Below are 25,656 nucleotides of genomic sequence, written 5' to 3'. Positions count from 1 at the left end.
GTCTAAATACACTGCTGAGCAATAATACTTGTTTTTACTTATTTATTTTCTATATATTTATAAAATAAATAAATAATGTAAAATAAATGCTTATTTATTTTCTATTTTAAATATAAAATAAGGTATATTTTATATTTATATAACATAGTGTCCTTTCAAAATCATATTACATAGAGCAGTGTGATAATCCCATTTTATATAACAACAACAACAACCCCACAATCTCCGGTTTTCATTTCTAGTCCTGATGTTGGCTGATTTCAAGACTCCCTGGACCTCGGTGTCTTCATATGCTCCCTTTTACACAAAATGACAAAATGAGGGCTAGGAGAAAAGAAGAAGTCTGAATGTCTTTAGTTTTAAAATTCTATTGTTTTGATTTGGTGAAAAAGTAGATATTTCTGTCTCTCAATACTTTCTGGGTATTTGGACTATGAGATCAGACAAACAAACAAACAAACAAACCATTGTCTTCCTTGCAGCAAAAATCCCAAGTGCAACAGGATTGAAATTCTTTGCTAGGAGCGGAAAGTCCCTTGGGCCTTGACCTAGAAACCCCGACCTTAAACACAAACCCATTACCATCCATTGGTGATCATCTAAAAATCACTTTCTCTCATGCCCAAAGGGCTTGTCTCACTTTCTGTCTCACTGTCATCCTCCACGAATTTGCAGGACATGATTCTGCTTTGTCTCCTGCACTCTTTACAAATATATGTATATATAGATATATGTAGTCAGAAAATTATATCATGGAAATTCCTATTTCAATGGCTGCCTGGGCCACTGTTTGAGAATTCCTGAAAATTTTTCCTCTGGCCTAAGCCTTCAAGTCCTCTTGCAGAGCAGGAAAGACTCAGTCTGGCAAGAACCAGTAGAGGACTTCCAAAAAGAACAAACACACCTTGTGACTCACGAGAATGACTCAGGCACGGGCTCTGTGCCCCCTGTGTCACAGGTGATCCATCACCGACACCGTCAAAAGATGCCCGGCGGGCGGCCAGGTCTTCCGTGCACTGGGAGGGAACCATGCCCTTCTCTACATCTGCTGATTTCATGTCCTGGCACGGGAGGCACCTTCAGAAAGGGAAACCAGGACTGGACTGCCATGAGAGTAGCAAGTACTGAGGGAGGACCTACCTACTGTGAGCAATGTGGCTCAGAGCTGCCCCTGCACTTGGCCATGGAGCTGTTCACCTGTCCCAGAGGAGTGCTCAAATGGGTGGGACAGACAATCAGTGCTCAGGGGTCCTGGGGGGTGGAGCTACTGTGTGGTTGGGGCAATCAACAAAAATGCCACTCCTGAAACAGAAGTGCAGCTGAGCCTTGCACGGAGAGTAAGAGCCCCGGAGACAGGGAAAGCAAAAGACGTTTCCAAAGTGGGGAAGGAGGCCCATGAAAGCGCAGAGGCAGGAATGCCTGCGGCCTGTTAGCACCGATCAGGAACGAACTGTGAAATACTAACTTTGGAATCCGCATGTCACATCTCCAAGTGTGACAAAAGAAACATTTCCTACCCAGGTCTCAAAAGTAACAGGATTCATATGGCAAATAGGTAAGAGTTAGCTTTTCCCCAGATCTGCACATTAGAAAATGGTGTCTTAGGGGCACCTGGGTGGCTCAGTGGATTAAGCCGCTGCCTTCCGCTCAGGTCATGATCTCAGTGTCCTGGGATCGAGCCCCGCATCGGGCTCTTTGCTCAGCGGGAGCCTGCTTCTCTCTCTTTCTCTCTCTCAATCTGCCTGACTCTCTGCCTACTTGTGATCTCTCTGTCAAATAAATAAATAAAAATCTTAAAGAAAAAGAAAATGGTGTCTTAGAAAATACTTGTCGTCCATTGTCTTACTGCCCATCACTTTCTTTGTGGTTCATATGTAATCCCAATTTCCCATATCTCTTTAATCTGTTTCTGGAGTTTCTGGAGTCAATTATAGAACTGGGTGAAGTTCAATCAAAGTCTTATTATTATACTATGCAACACTGCTAAGACCTATAGGGGAAAACAAAAAAGGCTAAGTAGGATTTCTATTTTTAAGAAACTTTGGTACGAAAGACAAAACATTGGCCTGTAAGACTATTAAATGAAATATTTGCTTCATATTACATACAAAATATAATATAGGAAGATGAACCATGAACAGTATTTTCATTTGAAGTTTATAGGTGGCATGGTCTACTTAGGTATATGTAAATCGTATGTTTTTTTTTTTTAAAGATTTTATTTATTTATTTGACAGAGATCACAGTAGACAGAGAGGCAGGCAGAGAGAGAGAGAGGGAAGCAGGCTCCCGGCTGAGCAGAGAACCCGATGCAGGACTCGATCCCAGGACCCTGAGATCATGACCTGAGCCGAAGGCAGTGGCTTAATCCACTGAGCCACCCAGGCTCCCCTGTAAATCGTATGTTAATATGACCTATGACTCACCTGAGGACTGCCATCAACTGTTGCCCTCTATGGGTACTGCGTTAAAAAAAGCATTAGACCTCAGAAGCGAGCTCTTGGCTTACCATGACATATGCACAATGCCATATCTGTCCAGAGGAGGGCATCCTTTTCTAATTCTTCCACCTGGAAGGGGCACCTGTTCTTAATTCCTCCATCTAGAGGGGACACCTTTCATTTGCTCAGAAGTCTCTGAAAGGTGAGTTGGGGGTCCTGATCCTCCTTTTTCATAGGAGTAGATATGGCTTTTGATGAAATACTTTGTAATTTACTCAACTGACTCAGTCTTGGGGATAAATAAATAAGCTGGAGAACGGATGGGGGAGTTGATGAACATTCATTCTTTTGGACGTCATCATTGTATAAGCACCACTGTTCACACCGTGCTTCACCGCACACACCTCAGTGGCGTTCCAATGAGAGAGGTGACTCAGCTTACCTCGTTCTCCTGGGGTCCCTGGCACGCCTGCATTTCCAGGGAAGCCTGGCGTCCCTGGGGGTCCTTGTTCACCAGGGGTTCCGGGTGACCCTGGTCTACCAGGTTCTCCAGGGGGCCCTTGGATGGTCCGGACTGATGAGGACTGGCTGGGAATCTGGTTGAGGATGGCCGTGTACCTGGCCATATGACCTGAGACACACAGGGCAGAGACATCCTTCAGTGAACTGTGTCACACACAGAAGGGAAAACCGACGGTATTATCTGTCAAGGCGCCGAACCATTCTGTTAGACAACCGCAAGAGGAAAAGCACACCCCTCTGAAATATGTTGATTTCCAACTTAAAAATGATGACATTTTACTTTGGATGATATGAACAGCTGGACTGTTTTCAAGGCGCATCTCAAGCGTCTGGAATGCCACAGCTCACATCAGCATCTCAGTAAACAGCATGGGCAGAAGTCATAAATTTGATCTTCGCCCCCAACATTTATCTGACCCCTAAACCCTCACCCAGCTGCCCCTTTTCTCTAGCAACAGCACCCCCCCCCAACTTATTTGTCTTTTTTCCAACCCACAAAGCCTGCTACACCCTCTTGCTCACAAACCCCCAGACAAGTGTTTTGTTTCAATTTGACTCTCCGTTGCCAAGACTTTTTGCAGGAACCTTTCCTTGGGTCCCAGCTGCAGATACTCCCACCAGCTTTACTTTTTAAAAAAATCTGGCTCTCCCTCCTATAATCCCTTAACTCAGTTATGCCTGGATGAACGTATTTTAATAAACAGAAGTACACATTGGTAAAGTGCTTGATACCATAACGCCTCAGTTTTCCGGCAACATCAGGAGCTAAGATTTTCCCACATGAGTGTGTTTTCTAGATGATAACCTATCCCTTTTCAAACCTGCAAATCTAAATAAAGAAGAGTAACCATTTTTAGAAGGATTATTTCTAAAATATATTCAATGCCTTCTTTTTTTTTTTTTTAAAGATTTTATTTTATTTATTTAACAGAGAGAAAAATCACAAATAGGCAGAGAGGCAGGCAGAGAGAGAGGGGGAAACAGACTCCCTGCTGAGCAGAGAGCCCGATGCAGGGCTCAATCCCAGGATCCTGAGATCATGACCTGAGTTGAAAGCAGAGGCTTAACCCACTGAGCCACCCAGGCGCCCCATTCAATGCCTTCTTAAGCATAGGACCACCACTGAAACTGATTGACTCGGGGGCATCTGTAGGCATGTCCACTATTGTCCGGGTGCAGTTGACATTTCCATATCTGCTTTTCTAGGTTCTTCCCCTGACAAGAGGCCCCCCTTTATCACCTTTCTAGCTCTCATCACTATGGTCTAACACAGCTTCCCACTTCACCTTTCCTAGGGTAATTCTTCTGATCAGCTCTGGACTAAAAACAAGATTAACGGAGCATTGAGGAATTAAATGCTAAACAGTGAATCAAGTTCTGAAGAGAATCCTAAGCAATGGAATAAGGAACCCAAAGGAACCTGAAGCAGCACATGGGAAGGGGGCTAAGGTGCCAGGCATAGTCCCCGGGAAGGTTGGGTCTTGCTCATTATGTTGTGTGCAAACTTTTCTATCTCTTCTCTCCCAGCTGCATCTACAAACAGGGCCTCCCTATTCTACAGGCTCCTGTCAGCTTCCTTGCATAACTCCCTGCTGGCTTCCATTTCCTCGAAGTCATTCACAAGAGTCCGAGAACTCCCGAGCAGGGGGAAATGCAATTTTGAACTCTCAATTTTTAGGGCATGTCTTAAATGATCATATATTTATATAAGATTTTTATTCTACAGTGGAATATGATAGCAACTATTGTGAGATCTCCCACATACTGTGGCCCATCAGTCCCATCTGGATTTAACCCCTAGGCTTCCTTAAAATGATTTCCTGCTCGTTTACACTGTATACTTGAAATGAGAAACCTACAAAATAATCCAAGGTACAGGATAGCTTTGGATGTTTTCAATGTTCAATTTAGCTTTCATGATGTTCAAGTTAGCTTTTATAATTTATTGTGTTTTTAAAGATCTTGTTTTGGCATGAAACTCGAATAGTTTTACTTAAAATTCCCTGAGATACACACATTTAATTTGGGCAATGTAATATAAATGAAATAAAGTTGAAACACAGGGAGCATTACTGTTATGTCAGAAGATGACAGCTTTTTACATGGTTTGCACAGCTTATGTCTTGATGAGAGCTCTCCCAAGCCGACATGCACCTTTACTCAGTGTCTTCCCAGAGATGAGATCAGGGTTTATCTACTATGCATGGGGTTTAGGAACCAGCCATTATGGCTTCTTTGACTCTTACGGGACTCCCAGACATTCCTGGGTTAAAAAAACGTAACCGTCCAAAGCTAAGACAGTCACTCGGGTAATGAAGGTGGAGTGGCATGCTTCCAGAGTCTAAGGCTCAACCCGGAGCTAGATGGCAGGGTTTGACTATTTCATCTCTACCTGGGCTTAGATCTTTCTGGAATTGAACAAATTATTGGCAAAGGCCCACACTAGTAACCCTCTGGTTAGATTCCTGAGACAAAATGTCCGTGGGCCTGGGGGAAACCCAAAAGGGGTGGGTATGCAAGTGAATGAACACAAACCAGTACTTGAAATACTGTGCTGCTGGCAAGTTCAAGTTGAAAGCGAAGATATGGGGTACTACATCTGAGACAAATGATGCACTATGTATTGCTAACTGAATTTAAATAAATTAAAAAAAAAAGAATGAAGCAAAGGATCTTGGGCTAACCAAAAGAAAAGGATTTTAAAAAGCAGGTATTGGGGGCGCCTGGGTGGCTCAGTGGGTTAAGCCGCTGCCTTCGGCTCAGGTCATGATCTCAGGGTCCTGGGATCGAGCCCCACATCAGGCTCTCTGCTCAGCAGGGAGCCTGCTTCCTCCTCTCTCTCTGCCTGCCTCTCTGCCTGCTTGTGATCTCTCTCTGTCAAATAAATAAATAAAATCTTTAAAAAAAAAAAAAAAAGCAGGTATTGATTGAAATCTAGTGAGTTGACAGAAAACACCATGAATCATCTTTTTGAAAGCAGCTTCTCATTCCTCAGTCTGGTAACTTTCATGCGCTGAGTACTTGAGGAAAAAAAACACTATCCACTTCAAGACAAGGAAAAATAAGAGATCTAATCTGGGCTGCTAAGTTAAAACTACATGGGCCAAAGGAAAGCTCTTGGACAGGTGCCGCAGAGGATGTGGGTGTCTGTGACAAGGATGCAGGACTCCAGGGTGATCTGTGCTGACCTCTTACCTGGGTTAGTTACAACCACGTGTAAAGCTTACCTATCTGCACTGAGACCGAGTGTTTGCGGTGTTTTCCAGAGTCACTACCTTCTGGGCAAGGCAGATCCCGGTTTGGACAAGGGAGAGAGAACGACATTGGACACCGTGATGTACTTACTCTGGATGAGCTGTTCGCACACCTGACGCGCCACCGCTCGTACCATAGCTTGAGACTGCAGGTCCCCCTGCGCGAGAAGAAAGCATCCTCTGAGAACTGGCCGCAAGCCCAGCGCCATAGCCGTACTTCTGGCATGCTGCTCTGACTCGACCCCCTGTTCCCCACACATTGGCTCCCCCAGCATAGGACTGGCCCCCATGGTGCAGGCGAGGAGGAAGCGATTTGATACTCATGGTGCAAGGCTCCTGGGAACCTGCATTAAATGACAAATCAAGTCTTTCTGGTCCTAGATTCTAAAAAAATTTCATAGTTTTGACACAAATCCATATATGTTCAATACCCCACTAATAGCTCTTCAGAGCTTATAAAATCTAATACTTTCTCAGGCAGTGGCTTAGTTCATATTAGCAACAACTCCAAGGAAAGACGTTAAACCCATCTTATAGATGAACAGTTAAACATGTTGCCCAAGGGTTCACAGAGGTGACTGGATGAGCCCAAAGTCACGGTTGCTTCTACCACAGGCGACAGCACAATTCTATGAACCGCTGCACAATTTCTCAAAAGAGAGAGAAGCTCCCGAAAATAAACTGATTTAAGTTCTCCAACCGGTTGCCTTCACTCTGCATCCGCCATCGGCTGCCAATGTCGGCCCATCAGGGAGAACACAAGCCCCATTCTACTACTTGGCATCTGTAGAGAGTTTTTCATGTTCTCAAGCCTTTTTACATCCATGATATAATTTTGTCATCAAATCCACTTCGGAGCTACTGGAGTTCGATTCTCTCCATTTTAACCTTAAAGAAAGGGCCCGAGGTCATCTAGCTGAATGGTAGCAGAGAGGCAACTAGAAACCAGCTCTCCTGACTTCTAGCCCATGGGGTGTCTTTCCACCTGACAGTGTGCCTGCAGTCCAGTGGGTTGAGGGGAGAGGGGAGAGAGGAAACGGAATCAGAGCGATGAACAGTCACGATGGTAAGTCATGATAGTAAAGAGCCATCCTGTCACAGGCTTATGCAACGAAAGGTGTGCAGCTGGTGGTGCCTGGTAAACAGAGCCAGAGGATACTCACTCTTTCTCCTCGCTCTCCCTTGGCTCCAGGGATACCCTATAAAAAATTAAAATTGTCAAGTTACTTGTAACACTGCCTTCAGCTGGCCGTAATGAGAGTGGATCTTTTCTTATTTTATTAAGATGTTTTTCCTGGCTCTCACGGTTCTGCAGCAAAAATCGATACACAACAGAAATAAGCAAACAGCAAACAGAAGGAGCTCTTTTAAACTTTTTACTCCCCCAGCCTTTGAATACGTAGACACAGGAATTTTTCATGCAAAACTGAGATCAGGCAGCAATACTGTTTTGTGACGCCATTTCACCGAACAGGTCACTCACACCTTTCCGCCCTAAGCACCACTCCATAAATTGTACTCTACTGATGCTTCATGATTTATTTTACAAGCCTCTTTTGAATAGCTACATTGTTTCCATTTTTAAAAGATTATTTTTTGAAGAAAGTAAATGATCTTCCATCCTAAGGGTTCAGATAAGAGATGAGATTTGTGGAATCCTATACTTCCGCTTTCTGTCCATGTCACAGGACACGGTTCTTCTCCCTGATTCTCCCTGATAACGGGAACTTGTATTAATGCAAACTCTCAGCTGAATTATTATTTGGTTTTGTGGCTTAGCTACTCTTTGACCCATAAAAAACCATATTATTACCGTAAAATTTTTTACTGAAGAAATAATGGAGATTTCAAGTGTTTCTGTAATGAAATTACACTAATAAGCAAAACATGTGTCTTCAGAGAATTTCATCTTTTTGTTTCAACTCTGAAGCAACATAACAGATTCCCCTGAATAACATTTTTAGAGCCTCTACTAAAAGGGTAGCAAATAGCCTTTACAGATGGAATCTACCCACATTGTCAGACGGTTCCCTGTTGTTACAATAAACTCAACAGCTCCCAACCAACTATCTTCTCCAGAATCTCTACTCAATTAACAGTCACCCAAATTCAAAATTCTGGTTTCACACCATTGGCGTGCAGGTAAATTTGCTTTCTGGAAAAATAAGATGCCCTGACTTGCAGAGTTTGCTGCTATTGGAGGTGTAAATCTATCTTCCGTGGTTGATTTCAAGCTACCCATGTGCTGTCAATGAAGACAGAGTTGAGAAAGGAAGAGAAGCAGGTGCAAGCAGCTTGAGCCCACCACTGGTTCTGTCTTTCCTCTTCCTTGCATTGTGTGTGTCTATTCCACACACACACACACACACACACACACACACACACTCTTGGATTGCAATCTCTCATAGCCATTCCTTCTGTTCCATGACCCAATTCCCCACATAACCACGAGTCCTTCCTCAGAGACCACCAGCACTCAACCTAGAAAGCACAGTGACTACAGAGTGACCACAGCTCTTCCTCTATTTGAATCACCTGATGATTCTTAGACATCCAAGTGACAAAGTTGGTTCTTCAACTCAAAATCTTTTGTTATTTAGCTCCAACCTCCCTATCTTCTACTCCTCAAAATGATACTTTCACACTCCCATAGACCTGATCTACTCAGTGTGTGAAAACATTTGAAATGTGAGAAAAATATTAAAGTATTTATAAACATAAATGTTATAAATTAAGTAGCAACAGTAGGAATATTCTAATCCAGCACTTAGTTCAACTACCAGTGATATGACACTGCATTTTTTAATTCTCCAATGTACTTAGTTACAAGTCAATGGATTTCTCTTCTATGTAGATGGTAAGATCTCTAAAACTATAAGACATAACTTATATTACTTTGTATTTCTAGAACTACCTAGCCTGTTTCCTGCATAAAAGATTTACTCAAACATTCAACTAAGTCCAATATTAAATTGAAGTAGTCTTTATAAATCTAGGACTGCTGTCTACTTCCTCTGACCTTGAGCTTCCTTTTGTTCTGTTAATAAAGTGAGAAGAAAAATATTAACTGACTTCAACTTGAAGAATAAATCCAACCTTTAGTGTACTATAAGATAATTTTTCAAGATTACAAATGAGATCAATAATCAACAAAGCCGAAGAGAACATTATTGAAAAATACATACACAACATATAATAGTGGAATCTCAATGCTGGGTATATAGGCATTCACTCTAAATCCTTTGAATTTTGTTTGAAATTTTTCACACTAATATTTTGGGGAAAAAATAAATGAGATAGGATCTCTAAGCCACTTAAACTCTCGGAGCTTCTTTGTAAAATCAGGCCATTAAGTTAAATGGTCTCTGGGGTTCCTTACAAGGATAATGTGTTAGCATTTCATAATATTATCATTTTTTGGAATGAGGTAGCACGTGGAACAGACCTTATGAAAAATACAAAGCTGGACTTGCCAGGGGAGAATCTCAAACTCTACAAAGAAAACATATGCTCTCTATAACTATTCTAAGCATGTAAATTCCATAGGCAGTCTATGTTTAGCTCACAAACTCCTGTCTCCCCAATTCCTAGGACTGTGTTTGGGCATGTGCTCAAAGATATGTTAACCGAATGAATGAATGAATGGCTGAATTTTACTGCAAGTCTGGATGGCAGCTTCATTTTAACTGCCTTGACTGAAAAAACATTCTCAGGCATTCTAGACCATCAGAAAAAGAGTTAATTCTGTTAAAAAGTATCCAAGAGTTGATTCTGCTAGAAAGTACCCAATTTCCCTTATAAAAACTGTTTGCAAAAGTAAGATGTACAAGGCATCCTTCACTCACAATTCTTTAGAGATAAAGATGTACTGCTGTTGTCTTCCTCATGTCTTGGCTCTACAAGTGGCCAAATCCCCAAAGATGCAATAATGTCTAACTGGAGAAAAGAGCTACTTATGCTACTATGAAATAAATCTTTAGTGGAAGCAGATTTTCAAGCATTAGATGCAAAACAAAATCCAAATCAGCAACAAAAATAAGTAAATCTTCCACATTTTTAATATATTCAGAAGCTATTGGTAAATACTAGCAGTTTAATACTGAAGCTGCTTTTTATCATGTTCTAAGCACTGTTCTCAGTGTATCAACCCATTTAACTCTATCACAGCCTTATCAGATTAATTTATTTATTTAATCCTTATAAAAATACCTATAAAGCAATCTAATTCATTCTTTCTAACAACCCTAGGAGATGTTATTTCCACTTTACACATAAGAAAAATGATTCCCCAAGAGGTGAAATAACTCGTCCATGATCCCACAGTGAGGAAAAGGAAACTCTGGGACCAGAACCCAATCAGCTGGGCTCCAGAGCCCGTGATCTCCCCAGCAAAGTGTGCTTTTAGCAGAGTGAATGAGAACGCCATTCAACAATCCTGCCATCCAAGATCTTCAACTCCATTTCCTAGCTAAACAATAATAAAAAGGCAACCAGGAGTCCCTCCCCACTAACCCTAGCTGCTCAGAACTCAGTGTTAACCTGAGTCATTTCTTAAAAACAACTGATATCAAGTATTTTTTTCCTGAACCAATACACTATTTGACATCTCTATTCCTAGCTATCATTTATTAAATATGCTTCCTTGGAATGTTTAAAACTTAGAAAAAGAAGTTAGAGGGTGAACCCAAGTGATAAGAAAAAGCACACCGTATCAGCCCCTTCTGGTACATAGAGATGGATGTATTTAATCCGACCTGAAATTCCTCAAACTCAGCCTCATGATGCTGGCTTTTTGGTAACTACAGGACACAGCTAGGAAGTCTCAGTGAAAGACCCATTTAGTAGAATATCTGTACAACAAGAAGTTATTTTTTATTCCAATGTCCCTAACATCTTTCCTTTGATTTTTGCAAAGTAAAACAAAAACAAAATAAAAATTCCTGAGCAAGGGCAGGTCCATAACTCCACCAAAGTACACTTTGAGGGAAAACACATATTCCCTGTAGATGTGGGAAAGAAAAATGGCACATTTTCCTACAATTTTAGGAACCCTTGAAATGTAAAGAAATGAAAATACAGTAGCTACATTCATAAAGTCACAGAATTTTAATGCTGAGGGAAGAGGAATGATCTCATCATGGTCCAAGTCCTACATATTAAAGATGTCTGTTAACACAAATCAAAACATCCTAGCTCGGCTCTAAAGGTCTCCCACGTTAGACCATGAAGAGATAATCTTCTAATATTCCCTAGGACATCAGCCTAACTAGAATGCAAACATGCCTTCATTCTTTCTTTCTTTTAACAATGACCTATTAAGAGCCCTCTATGAAACGAAGCTGGAAACTAGGAACAAAAACATGTGAGTACATGAGTATGATGACATTTCTGCCTTTGAGGAAGAGATCATTTCAGTGGAGGGCTGGACGTGGTCTCAGCCTGAGGAGGTGAGTGGCGCCTCACACAGGAAGTACCCAGCTTTAAAGAAAGACTAGCCAGAAACTCAGCACGGTGAGAAAGGAGGAGAAACCAACTCAGATGAATGGAAGGATGTTCTGAAGCCTAAACAAGTGTGAAATGGTATAGTATGTGTTGGGTCAGCTCTACATAATTTTAGGTGACTCAACTCCAAACAAAGAGACGGTGGGAGGCCAGTCGGAAGGTCAAGATAGGGACCATGATGAAGGGCCATGTCTACCTTGCTTAATATTTGGGACCCATCCTCTGGCTACCGGGATCCAGTGAGGAGACTCAAGGCAGAGAATGACACATCAAAGATGTACTAGAAGGATCACTCAGCACCTGGGGAATGGACGGACCAGGGTGAAAGCAGAGGCAAGGGGGCCAGTTAGGGCTGGCCGTGATAAACTCTGTGAGAAAAGAAGAGAGGTCAGAATAAAATTGTGGCAGTGGCCATGATGTAAGAGAAAGAGTTGAAAAATTCTAAAATGTATAAAAGATGGGGTAGTTTGTGTTTACTTTATGTCTTAACCACAACCCCCATCAATGCCCTCTTCCTGTCTTTGTGGGCAGAAATCACACCCACATCTCAAGATCCAAGCCAAGTGCTGCCTCATTCGGGCACGATTCTCCCTAGCCCATCAGCTCAGGGTGTAGCTCCCTCTCTGTCTCTCTCTGTCTCTCAGTGGGGCTTTCATAGCAACTTCGTTGTCTTTCCCTCAAGACATTTCTTACATTCTGCCTTTTATTATACCTATTTATCGAAAAAACATTCTCTCTAGATTTTCCATGGATGTGGAAAAACATCTTGGTCATCTTTCATATCCCTAGGAACTCCTCGCCCCCATGTATCTGGGTCCATATCATGGCTACCCAGCACATATTTTTAAATGAATGAATGGGGAAGCCGATGTCCTGAGAGCCTAGATAAATTGCTTAAGGGATGTGGCAGGCACAACTGGGTAAGATCATAGCAGGGCCACCTCCAGAACCCAGGCATCCTGATTTCCAGTGCAGTGCTCTTTAAATGCTGGAGGGGACCCCTCTACTTGTGTCGATTTCAAGCTGAACCTATGGCCACTTCTTATACGAGCTTCATCACCATCCCCCGCGCTGGAAGGGAGACCCTGCATTTCAGCCCAGTCTGCAACCTCAGGTAAGAATTATGAGTGCTACAGCCACAGATGCACATTCCAGCCCGGGCAGCCGGTGGCTGATGGCAGATCGCAGGAAAGCACACGGTCCTGGCACTGCCCTAGGAAACACGTTGCTATTTTCAGTGGGGCCGTCTGTCTCTCTTGGTCTCTTTCCCTCCTGCCTTCCTAGACAGACATCCATGGGAAATCAATCAGGGCCCTACCACCAGGACACTGAGCCTGCTTTACTGGTCACGCCAGACTGGCGGCCAGCAGGCGTCCCGGCTGCTCACGTCCCAGAGTGATCAGGAAAGTCTGGGCTGGACAGTTTGGAGAACAACTGGCTTTGGAGAGGAGACCCAGAGCTCACGACTGGGGCAACACCTCCCCCACCACCACCACCCCAGTGCCTTTATACTACATGGCTTCTGTCTCTGATAAAACTGCTAGTGGCACGGGGATCCTCACGCACCAGCAAGCGCCCTTTTTCATTGATTTACAATAATTGAAGATAATGTTATAAACAAGTACTTTATTTCTGGGACAAAGTTTATGGGCATTTTGGCGTGCCCCATATTTATAGTCTATTTGAGAGCTCCATCCACCAGGTGGTAGGGCAGGGTGGGGTTCTACTTAGCTAATGTGTTCACCCTTCGTGCACCCATTTTCTTCCCCTAAGGACCTCCGACAGCCAACCCTTCTTTCCCATTCTACTGTTCATGGATTTAGGATCAACCCAGCTTGGGGTAAGGGACACAAGTTCTAGGAGGGGTCCGCAAGAGGGCCGGGGATGAAAAGAGTGGCTCATGTACCCGTATGTTAGCTCATTGCCTCGTCCAATGAAAGCAGCTTTCGTTTTCTCTCATTCCACTTTGGGCGGCCTCCAAGCTTCTGAAGTCCTAAAATCTCTTATGGCTTTCTGAGAAACAGGTTTTATATGCACAGGTCTCTGACACTGCTTTAAGCCCTGTTGAAATATTCCAGAGCTCTTGTTCCCAGGAGCACATTTTGGGAAGTGGACTGAAGCCTGGTAGCAGAGATGAGGTTTTCAAATCTCCTTTCCAGTAAGAAACAGCCTCAAGCCAAATGTATAGAGAAGTTTGCAGTAAAAGAGTAGTAGAGATAGGGCTGAGAGTGTGGGTACACGTATGCACGCACGTGTGCTTGTGTGTGATTACATGTGTGAGTGTACAGTATGTTTCCATGTGCATGACCATTCTCAGTAACATCACTGTGGGTTTAAAAAAAGAGGTGCGGGGGTGCCTGGATGGCTCAGTCATTAAGCATCTGCCTTCAGCTCAAGTCGTGATCCCAGGGTCCTGGGATCGAGCCTGGTGTTGGGTTCTCTGCTCCAGGGGAAGCCTGCTTCTCCCTCTCCCACTCCCCCTGCTTGTGTTCTCTCTCTCGCTCTCTCTTTCTCTGTGTCAAGAAAGAAAGAAAGGAAGGAAATAAATAAATAAAAGAGGTGTGAAGACAAAGCAATAAAATCTTTTCCTGTGACCCATTACCAGCTGGATTTAAAAAGAGGAGCTATGAAAGTGTTTTGAACAAGGACATTGTACTTGGAATGAGTATACCGTTTCGTAAAGTGGCTGCTGAGGAAAACATTCATTCGGGTGTGCAAGTAAGGACGTGCTGGCTCAAATCTGGAGGCATTTTCTATGTTCCTATCTTGAGAAAGGACCCTGAGGATGAGATCTTATTGCTGTGAGTTTTGAAAATAAAAAGTAATACGGCTTTCTGGGTGGTGAGAGGGAGACAGGTGTCCTTCCAAATGAGAACCAATGTTTCTGTTCTGTTTTGTTCACTGTGGTAGGGAGAAAAAGCATACCCTCCACCCCTCAAGAGTATCTATGCCCTCATCCCCAGAACCTATGAATATATCACCTTATGTGGCAAAGGGACTTTGCAAGTGTGACGTAGGCAAGCGTCTTGAGGTTCTCTAGGGCACTATTGAGGATTACGTGGCGGCCCACATACAATCATATAGGTCCTTAAAGCAAAGAATCTTTCTGGACTGTGTCCAGAAGGAAATGTGATGATGGAAGAATGGCCAGAGAGATGACACACCGCTGGCTTTGAAGATGGAAGTTGGCCATGAGCCAAAGAATGTGGGAAGTCTTTGGATGCTGGAGAAGACAAGGAAATAGTTTCTCTCCTAGAAGCTCCAGGAAGGAAGTGCCAACACCTTGATTTTAACCCAGTGAGACTGTGTCAGACTTCTGATCTGTACAACTGTAAGTTAATACATTTTTGTAGTTTTGAGCCTCCAGGATTGCAGTAATGCGCTATATGCAGCCACAGAAATTTCACTCATGGGTGCCTGGGTGACTCAGTTGGTTAAGCAACTGTCTTTGGCTCAGGCCATGATCCTGGAGTCCTGGGATCGAGTCCTGCCTTGGGATCCCAGCTCCACTGCGAGTCTGCTTCACCCTCTGACCTTCTCCTCTCTCATGCTCTTTCTAATTGTCTCTCTCTCAAATAAATAAAATCTTTTTTTTTAAGATTTTATTTTTATTTATTTATTTGACAGAGAGAGATCACAAATAGACAGAGAGGCAGGCAGAGAAAGAGGGAAGCAGGCTCCCCGCTGAGCAGAGAGCCCGATGCGGGACTCGATCCCAGGACCCTGAGATCATGACCTGAGCTGAAGGCAGCGGCTTAACCCACTGAGCCACCCAGGTGCCCCAATAAATAAAATCTTTAAAAAAATTTCACTCATTAACTTCTCCTACTTCATACTTCAAATTTCACTCTTTTACAAATTCTTTACATGTCTGTGGTCATACATACGTTTACATGTCTCCAGTTACTTTAAGGTATGGATCCAGGGTCAGTATATCAGAGATAATGTCAGAATGCTGACTAATACCTACACCTAGAAGAAACAGCTTGAAAGTCACTGAAGACAACAGATGCTTTGGAGGCCACTTAATGCAGCCTCCTCAACTTACAGATGAGGAAACTGACACAGATGTGCTCATTTCTTTCTCCCCCATCCTCTCTCTACTGCTCCCACTGGTCACACTTGAACACACGGAGAGATGAGAAGCACAAAAATGGGAGGTCTTTAGTTCTATTCACTGCCTTTCTTTCACTTACATTTATTTGCTTATGTGTGAGTTCGTGTTTGATGGGAAATCCTGTCTTTCTTGTAGAACTTAGAAAGAAAAATCTGTTCCCATTCTTACCCATCCTTGAATTTCTCAACTTCGTATTTTTTTTTTTTAACCAGGAGACAGGCCCAGTTAACACATAGCTGTTGTACCCAATCCTTGTAAAGATGACATTGAATTTACTTAGAAAAATACAGAATAGCAAACAATGAAAAAATATATAAACAGAAGCATAGCTGACTATTCCCTTTTGGGGCCATCTGTCTCTAGCCACGGTATATGCACAGCCTGATCTCAATCCTTCCCCTGGGAGCTTCTCTGGTTTCCTTTATGGATGCCACAGAGTCTAGTAAGGAATAAACATTTTGTCCAACAGAGATGCTGGTAAATTTAAATAAGTTTAAATAAATAACATAAATAATCCAAAGCCAACTGGCTACTGTTGCAATACTCACAGGTGGCCCCAGGGCACCTTGAGGTCCCATGCTTCCTGTGATCCCTGGGACTCCAGGGGCTCCGGGAATGCCCTAAGTAGACAGACAGGAAAACGGAGCAAAGGTGAGTACTCACACATTCTCATCAAAGACAGCCAGCTCTCAAGAAGGATTAACAAATACACACAGTGATGACTACCCTCCCTCTCAACACCAAGACTTCAGGATCCATGGCTCATTCCTATTCCCAACTATCAAAAAGGCAGGGGAGACAAGTCAAGTGCAGTTCTTTCAAACTCAAGCCTTACCTAAGTTCAATATAAAAGCTAGATCATGCAGGGAATTGTAGGGACCGAGTGGCTTTGATAGAGTGATCAAGCCACATGGAAACTGTAGGGAGAGCTCTGCACCAAAGAGGGGGCTGTTACCCTAGAGCAAAGATGGCTGCCCAGGTGAAAAGCTGAGCAAAAGAAAATTTCTCAAAAGAAATGAAATGCTTTAAATCCTAGTAGTTTGTGGAAATACTCACAATTGGCCCTGGTGGTCCTGGAGGGCCAGAGGACCCGTCCTTTCCAGGAAATCCCTGGAGAAAAGAAACACAATGTGTCAACTATGCAGTTGCTTTATTTATGTGGTTTTCAGAGTAAATGTGCCTAATACTATTTAATATTGGCAGGGGAGGGACAAGTCCTGTTGCTTGCTCTGGACTTCCAAGGATTCACTGCTTTTAAACTTCATGAGAATTGTTCCTGGCAACACTTTTGGGTCTGTTGGCTCTGTGAAATTGTCCAGTGTAAGAATTTTAGGTCCAAGACATGCCACTTACAGACTAAACAGGAACTTGTTTCCAGAAAGTGTTTTTTTTTTTTAATTAAACCAAGCATAACAAAGGAAAAAAAGATGAAGTCTTGGTAATTAATCAGACAAAAAAAGGAAAAGATGAGCTAGTGTCTTTCATGGCCTAGAGTCAGCGAGAGTTTGGGGGCAAGGACTACCTATCAAAGAAACCTACATTACAAATTACTACAAGTTCTGAAACAGCAACTCTTCAGCAAGTGCCTGCAGGAGACTGTTGGGGGGATTTCCTGTTGCAATGACAGAGTTTTGACTGCTGGGTCAGCTTGTTCAATGTGTGTCACCGCCAGCTTACAAATGAGTAGACGTTGGCTTCCCATTCCATGCCGCAAGAGTTTAAGGCAGAAAGCAAATTATATTCTTTCTAAAAATATCTTCCTAAATTATTGAATGTGGTGTTTTGTGAAAATATATAAGGAAGGGCTAGAATGGGTTACTCTTAAATGGTTATAGTTCTTAATTGTGGATGCTGGTCTTTGCAAGTAGTTAAAAATATGAAAGAGGTTCTTCAGTCTGAATTTTATAATAGGTTAATAAAATATGGACCAGAACATCATCTTCTACTCCACCAAGAAGTGAACGTTTTATCCTGAGATTTGTCTCTTTTAGGAATAATCTATTTCCATCTCAAACCAATGCATCCAAGTCAAACCAACCCCTTTTTGCTCACTTGGGGAAATTTGAAATTTCTGCCACTCTTCCAGTGACCCCTGTTTTTTCCTCTGTCTTATCCATGAAATTATCTCCTTACAGCTCCTCATCCACATTCACATTATCCCTCCCTACCTCAAGGTGTCAGATAAGAGAGTAAAGATGAGGTTGGAAGAAAAGAAATGGTATGTGAATGGGGAGAAAGGAATAAAAAGGGGCATGAAGAGGGGTTGGGATAAGTGTGTAGGAACAGCACTGGGCAGCAAAGCCCTCTCCAGCATGCTCTCAAACTCCAGTATACTGGCAAGTCTGAAAACCAGAAAAGGCTGATGATTCCAGATCTCACCAATGTTCATGATTTTCCTTTTCTGCCCAGGCACAGTGTGAGGCAAAGTTCCCAGCCTCCTGTTCCAGCAATCATGTTGGAACCACAGGACTGAATTCTGGCCAATGGAAAGGGGCCAGTTCTAGTCCTGGCTTTTGAAAATTTCCTGTGGGTAATCCTTCACTTTCTTCTCCCCTTTTGTAGCAACTTCAGAGCCCATGTGTTGAAGATTAAAGTCTCCCAAGATGGAGAGACCCCATGTTCCCCAATGACCATATAGAGCAGAGACTAGACCTCCCTACGCCTCTCTCTATCCCGTTGACAGTATTCGGTTGTGAACCAACAATAGACTTTATTTTATTTTGCTGCATTAAACCACTGAGATTTTAGAATTGCTTGTTACAGCAGTTATCCTACATTAATATACAAGCTAGTTGGTTTTTTGGGGGTTGTTGTTTGTTTGTATTTTTTACTACCACTTCTGTTTTTTTCATTTCAGACATTCAGTCAAAAATATTAAGTCGGAGGTTGCCTAGCTGGCTCAGTCAGGAGATTATATGACTCTTGATCTTGGGGTCATGAGTTCAAGGCCCGTTTTGGGCTTAGAGCTTACTTAAAAAAAAAAAAAAAGCAAAACTAAGTCAGAAGGCTGCAGTAATAGAGGCTGATACAGATTAAGTTACACACACACACACACACACACACACATACCCCTTTTTTGGGGATTTACTAACTAAACAGCAAAAATTGATGCTGACCTAATCTGCAAGAAATTATTTTGCATTTTGTTTAAATACAGCATCTTCGAGAAGAGGCCATAAAAAATCAGAACACGTGAGAGAGGAAGAGGACTTGAGAACTGCAGTTCAATCTCTTCATGTTATAAGGGAGTAAAGCTGGGGCCCAACGGGGTTAGGGGAACTTACCATTTAAAAGGGTGGGGAGAATTAAACACATTTCTTAAAAAGGAATTTAAAAATCTGTGATTTCCTCAATAAAGTTCACGGAAGAAAAAAAAAGGATTCTGGGCACATAGCCCATAATTTAAGATGTTTTAGAAAGAACATATTTTGGCTTCCTGCCCTAAAACTCTTCCAGCAGGGATGGGAAGCCCCCACGCACCCATGCACGACCCCCACACGACACACAGCCAACACGACACTCAGCCACCAGCACCGCAGCACGAGGCCGGCCCCAGGACACAGGGGCGATTGGTTTCACGGAAGGAACACACCGACGCCCCGCCCCCGAGTTGCGCGGAAGGAGACGGTAAAGCTGTGATGCGCCGGAAGTCTCCGCCAATAAAGTGGTGATGCGCCGGAAGTCTCCGCCAGGCACTAAAGGACAAGCCTGAGAACCGTTCTGCATTGACCTGATTCCTGCTAAATTGGGCGGAGGGGCCAGTGCTTTAGTGTGCTCCAAAGAGGGTCCTAGACAAGACGTTTGTTCACTTCGTGTTCTTCTACCTACCAGAAGCTGAGAGAGCGGAAGCTATCCTTGATTCCTTGTTCCATTCCTACTATTTCCCTGGCACACTGCTGGCACAAAATAGGTCCTAACACAGTGTTTAATTTGAACAGCACTGGGGCTCCTGCAAGAAGGGCTCCGATTATCCTGTTGACTCAATGAGCGCCGGTCTCGGATAGCACTAGTCTGGAAATAAAGCGGGCGGGGAGGAAGTGCCGTGTCATCTGTCCTTGTGCCGGAGCCCTCCGTGAGCACAGAGGAAAGGGGCCAGGCGTCCTGCACCCTCGGAAGCTGACATTTCATTTCGGTGAATATCCTCAGGGTACTGTCCTAGAAGCGGACCCGGATGCCATGCCTTTGATTTACAGATGGACTCTTCTTGGGAGAAACCAGCCAGCTAGTGAAGGAGGCAGGGGAGGGCAGGGGAGGAGGCATGAGATTTGGCTTTCCCTGAAGTTGGCCACCAGCTCATCCCATGGGGGGAGCTGCAGTGTGAGTTACAACCCGCAGTGACCCGTCGTCAGGTTTTGTTCACCCATATCAGTTAGTCATGGACTGGAGCCAAGGTGCCATTTCCAAGAGCAGTTCTCTGCGGAAGGGCCAATTCTGAATCCTTAGCATCAGCATCTGTAGCTGCTTAGGGGTGGAATATACCTGTCAGGAAAGGGGGATCTGATGGGGGCGCCAACAGTGCATTTTACTCTAGCACTTTATTTCATGGATTGTCGTGAACAATCGAGAATTTTTAGACACTACAGTTCAAGAATAAAGGCATTAAGTTGCTGGAGGGGAGGCAGGTAGGGGGATGGGGCATCAGGGTGACGGGCATTAAGGAGGGCACATGATGGGATGAGCACTGGGTGTTGTATGCGATTGACAAATGATTGAACACTAATGACATTGAAACTAATGACCTACGATGTGTTGGCTAATTGAATTTAAATTAAAAAAAGAAGAAAGGCATGCTTAAGATTACCGTGAGTTACCCGTTTCCCTGATTGCAAATTGAAATGTACTTGTTCCACATTGTTATAACTAAAAGGATGTTACTTCGAATACCATTTTAGAGACATCATCAAACACATTTTTCCAAAGTTTTTTCCTAACCCTAGAAAATAAAAACTTCACATTTTTCATCATGTAAATAGTTTTACATTTTAATTTTTTGATTGCACGAGTAAATTTACCATTGAAAGATTATTAGTTGTAAGCCACACATTTGTCACATTAGAAAAGTATTTGCAAAGCTACTCTGTGCTGTGCATTCTGGTAGGATCTGGATAGCTGATGATGAATGAGACTGTCTTTCCAAGGAGCTTACGGTTTTGAGCAAAGCCTATAGCCAACGACTGGTAGCAAATGATAGTGTTATGATGATGGACAAGAGAGTTCCATGGGAACATGTAGGAAGAACAGCTCATCCTGGCATAGGAAGGGAGAGAGGGCTTCACCAGGGAGATGTTTAAATCAAGGGACCTGGGAGGGCTGGGCTACTGCGTGAATCTCCCTGCTCAAGCGTCGCTGTGGTGCCATGTTTTAGCCCATCTTTGCAAGCCAGGCAATGCTTAGCCAGGGCTCGGGTCCCCCTTCTCACCTCTTCATCTCAGGGTGAGGAGCAAGGGCAGCATTTTTGTTTTGTTTTGTTTTAATATATAAAAGCAATAAACTTGGTGAAAAGAAAAACTCTGTAAAATGTCTGCATGTTACAAGGCAAAATGAACGACAGATTCTAGCTTTGTGATCCAGCTTAATCTTGATCAAAGCTCACTGGAGGAACGGTCTTCAACCCATCTCAGCTCAAAATGTGTTTGCATTTCCCAGAACATTTCTATACCTATAAATTTTCCATTTCATATATGCTAGCCAATCTGGAAAGATGTGTGCTTGTGAGTTAAGCACCCTCATAAAAAGTGGAAACCCCAAGCACACAATGAAGAATGAATAGCAGGGAATAGAAGTAAGAGATAAGCATAATGTAGACATTCACTTAAGCCAACAAACATATTTTTCAAGAGCCTGAAGTCCACAAAAAGGCATGTTTTAGAACACGAATAACTCCAGACATTTTTCTTTTTCTGAGATTCTCACCTCAACATCTTAATATGCACCCACAACCCACATTAAAAATGAGTTTTGCTATAAAAACTTGAAGGGATTTTTATAATTTTGTTTTTGAAAAGAGGTGGCTATGAGCAAGTTACTAAATTATGGTTGGCTGTGATTTATCATCAAAGGGAAATTAGCCTTAACATTTGCTTTCAAAAATCACTGATATTTGAATGAATACTAAATTTACCTATGGACGAAACTGGCAAAGTATACTGTTTTACAGACATTTAGTTAACCATTCATTAATGTCCATTTTGCTGTTTCCCTTGCCCTGCTTTGGAAAATATATAATATATATACAAATTTCCTGTAGGGTCTTAAAAACTTTACAGTTTCTAAGTTCTGTGCCTCTGGCACTTAACAGCGGAAACGGACGTGCCCACAAAGAGTGTTGTAATTAAAATTAAAGTCAGAAGCAGAATATTTACGTTTATGTAGCTATCACATGGCGCTCAGAACTCGTGACTCAATCATGATACACACCACGCATGCCTTTTCTGAAGCCTGGAATGGTGAGTCACAGATATTAAGCCCAGATACTGGAACACGCCGATTGTTCATGTCCTCTGACCTCCACCGTGCTCTAAGGTAGAGCGGGCTGTCCACACAGCTGGCGTCCGATGAGTTTGCTTAGAGGAAGCAAACCCAAGCGGTGAGGGTCAGAAAAACACTTGAAGAAACTCCTGCTGGATGATCTCCACCCTGTGGCATGGGTCTGGGCTGCTGGGAGCACCAGCAGACATCCCAGCAAGGCAGTCAGCCATGAGAAATAAGGCTGCTACTTGCAGCAAAGGATTACGCCCAACCACCAGAGTAAGAGGCCAAGCACCAACAAGCCACAGACTCTGTAAACACTACCCCAGCCTCGATACCCAAGATCAGTCCTTACGTGTGGCACCATGTTGAGCCACCCTGGGGAATTTTCAGACACACACACAGTATCTGTGTGTGCCTATAAATAGGTATACAAACGTGCACATATTTACATATATATGCACAATACACTTAATATGTCCATACATGTATATATTACATATGTAACTTAATGTATATATAGAGAGAGAAATACAAACATATTTTTAGTAACCCGAAGTGATGACTTGGGTGAATTAAAGCAGCAGCAAAATGCTGTGCAAGGAGTTACTTAGCCATACAATAGGCCTAACCCACTATACTATCCAGTGATTCTAACTCCCAGCTGATTATGAGAAGCATTAAGCTTTTTATTTCTTTTTATTTTTTTTAAAAGATTTTATTTGAGAAACAGAGATCACAAGTAGGCAGAAAGGCAGGCAGAGAGAGAAAATGAGGGGAAGGAGGCTCCCTGCTAAGCAGAAAGCCCAATGCAGGACTCGATCCCAGGACTCTGAGATCATGACCTGAGCCGAAGGCAGAGGCTTAACCCACTGAGCCACCCAGGCACCTGAGAAGCATTAAGCTTTTTAAAACTACAAATTCCAAAGTCACACCTAATACCTTGCATATCTGATTCTCTGAGGTCGAAGCCCAGGAATTGGTGTGCCCCCAAACAAAGCAAAACTTGGAGCGCCTCGATCCCTTACATTGGGGAACCACTGGCTTGCAAATATTAAGCATCTGGCCTGACCCTGAAGGATGGCCCGAGACCAGAGAACAAGGCAGATTTCATCCATGCCCTAGGCTCCAACAGGAGTGTCTGTAAACTGGTTAAAACATATTACAAATTCCCTAAGTAACTGCTCTCAACTGTGCCCAGATGTGTCACCATCCAAATAAGTGTGAAAAGTAATCAAAAGCTATTCCTCTGTGGGAACTATCAACTTCTGCTTCACCAAGTAGCCCAAACTGGTTTCTTCCAGCCCCCAAATTCAAGGCAAGATATCTTCCATCCTGTTTATTAAATATCTCGAATTGAAGACTTTCCTACATGAACAAAATCTCCCAGTGACCTTTATGAAACCGAATTTTGTGGAAAGAAAGAGCTCAGTGTTGGAACCAGAGAGATGGACCATAATCCTGGCTCCAACCCTTGCTAGCTGAATGGCATTGTGCTGCCCCCCCCCTTTTTTTTAAAGCTCCAGATTCTTCATCTATACAGTGGAGTAACAGGGTTTGGCTTTCGTAGAAAAGTCCTTCTGAAGATTACAGAACATCCATTGTAAAGCACCTGCACTTAGTCAATAATTAGTAATAATGATTCCTGCCATTTTTATTCAGATAAGCTGTGAAATTCCAATGGTGTATAGTGTCTATCGCTGTGGATGATTTATAAAAACCCATCTAGGCTCACAAGAAGGAAAATCAAATCATCCTCCCCACTAGTTTTGTGATGGCTAAACACTTCCTCTTCTGAATGAGGAAGATACTCAAGGGGGATATTATCTTGAATCTTCGTATTTAACAAAATATTTCCTAGATCAGTCTCTCATCGCTGCTCAACATTGGTGACAGGAATTAAATCCAGATAACTGACTGGAGTTCCACTTCTCAAGGATATTTTAAGTCCAACTCACTTTGATGAAACAGGACATTCATTACAAAAACGGCTTTGTATGCATTGAACTCAAACCTACATCTAAAGGAAGCATGTTCCAAGTGTCCTTTCAACGTGGAATCCAAGAAAGTTAAACAAAAGCAACAAACCCTTTGCTTTTTCTTCAGGCTCTTTTTTATAGTTCTTTAAAATCTTCTAAGCTATCTTAATATGTCAAGCACAGGCATTATAAAATAGTATACTGTCCTGACTTATGAGGTTCACATTGAAAACAGTGAATAATTAGATAAGCTAAAATTAAATTTTTATATAGAAATTCTTTCTATGAATTTATTCCCTCAGTAACTCTACGGAGTCAAATATTTTTTCTGCTTCACAGATGAGTAAAATGAGGCTTGGACATAGTAAGCAACCGGTCCAATGTCATTATGGTAAGGGTTCAAACTCAGGCCTGGTTAACAGCCCAAATCTATCATATTCACCACCGGCACATCCTGCTTTTCACAACCTCGCAAGTTCAGCAGAATTCATATGCAGAAGAATTTTTTTTTTTTTTTACTATTTCATTTTTTGCAGCTGAGAAAGGAAGGCTGTGGTTATGGCATGGAAATGCAGGGAACAGGAACCTGGGGCAAAGGAAGCTTTCCAAATTCAGTTCAACTGGAATTTAAAAATGAAAACCCTCTGTATTCAGACAATGGAGGAATTACTATCTTTCAGGTGCCATAAAAGCTCTACCTCCTTGTCATTTTTATTTCTTGTCTCTCTGCCGTTTTTATATAACCTTATTAAGAATTGGAAAATAAAAATAATTTTTACAGTTTCTATGTGGAGCGTTTGACAGAAAGCTCATGGTCTTGGGTCTTGGATGTCAGTGAACTTCAGAACTGGGAAAGAGGTTGTGTTTTCTATGTTTTCCTCCCTTTTCTGTTCATACCCTCATTTCTTCTGTTTATCATCCCTGCCTTGCCTGTTCTTCCTAGTTTTGCTAAGGACCACCGGATGTCTAGGGTGGAGGCTGAGACCCACCCTTCATCAGAGGAGCTCAAAGATCACAGGAAAGCCCTAGGGTCACAGACACCAAGGAAAGAAGAGGGAGGAAGAAGGGGGAGATGGCAAGACACATAGTGAAAAAGAAAGAGGTGCCCTGAATGTTGTTGGCCAGAATGGTTGGGAATGAAGGTGTCTAAAGCCAACTGTTGAGTCTTGACTTGAGCTGTTATACACAGTTACCTTCTTATATTTTTTATTTTTTGAATATACAATTTCTTCTCAGCTTTACTGAGAGATCATTGACGTATGGTACCAATGTGCTTACTGGATACATTTATATATTGCAAAATGATTGCTACCATAACCTCCATCACATCACATGGTGACCATTTCCTGTTTGTGGCATGAACATTTGAGACC

The 25,656-nt window shown here is 42.7% G+C and overlaps 1 protein-coding gene across 2 annotated transcripts in view; it reads right to left on the bottom strand.

The window, feature by feature from the left end:
* Window positions 1–25,656, bottom strand: part of COL14A1 (collagen type XIV alpha 1 chain) — a 218,535-nt gene that overhangs the window by 22,241 nt on the left and 170,638 nt on the right. For both annotated transcript variants that reach the window (XM_004743496.3, XM_004743494.3), the window contains exons 41-45: window positions 16,893–16,946; window positions 16,385–16,456; window positions 7,381–7,416; window positions 6,309–6,375; window positions 2,884–3,072 (exon numbers count right to left, since the gene is read on the bottom strand). In XM_004743496.3, coding sequence (XP_004743553.2) covers window positions 2,884–3,072; window positions 6,309–6,375; window positions 7,381–7,416; window positions 16,385–16,456; window positions 16,893–16,946 — 418 coding nt within the window. The remainder of the gene's footprint in view (window positions 1–2,883; window positions 3,073–6,308; window positions 6,376–7,380; window positions 7,417–16,384; window positions 16,457–16,892; window positions 16,947–25,656) is intronic.

Source organism: Mustela putorius, unplaced genomic scaffold, assembly GCF_011764305.1.
Source record: "Mustela putorius furo isolate JIRA1106 unplaced genomic scaffold, ASM1176430v1.1 tig00000228_pilon_pilon_pilon, whole genome shotgun sequence".
Lineage (NCBI taxonomy): Eukaryota > Metazoa > Chordata > Mammalia > Carnivora > Mustelidae > Mustela > Mustela putorius.
The sequence above is the reverse complement of the archived record's forward strand: the minus strand, read 5'-3'. Positions and strand labels throughout refer to the sequence as shown.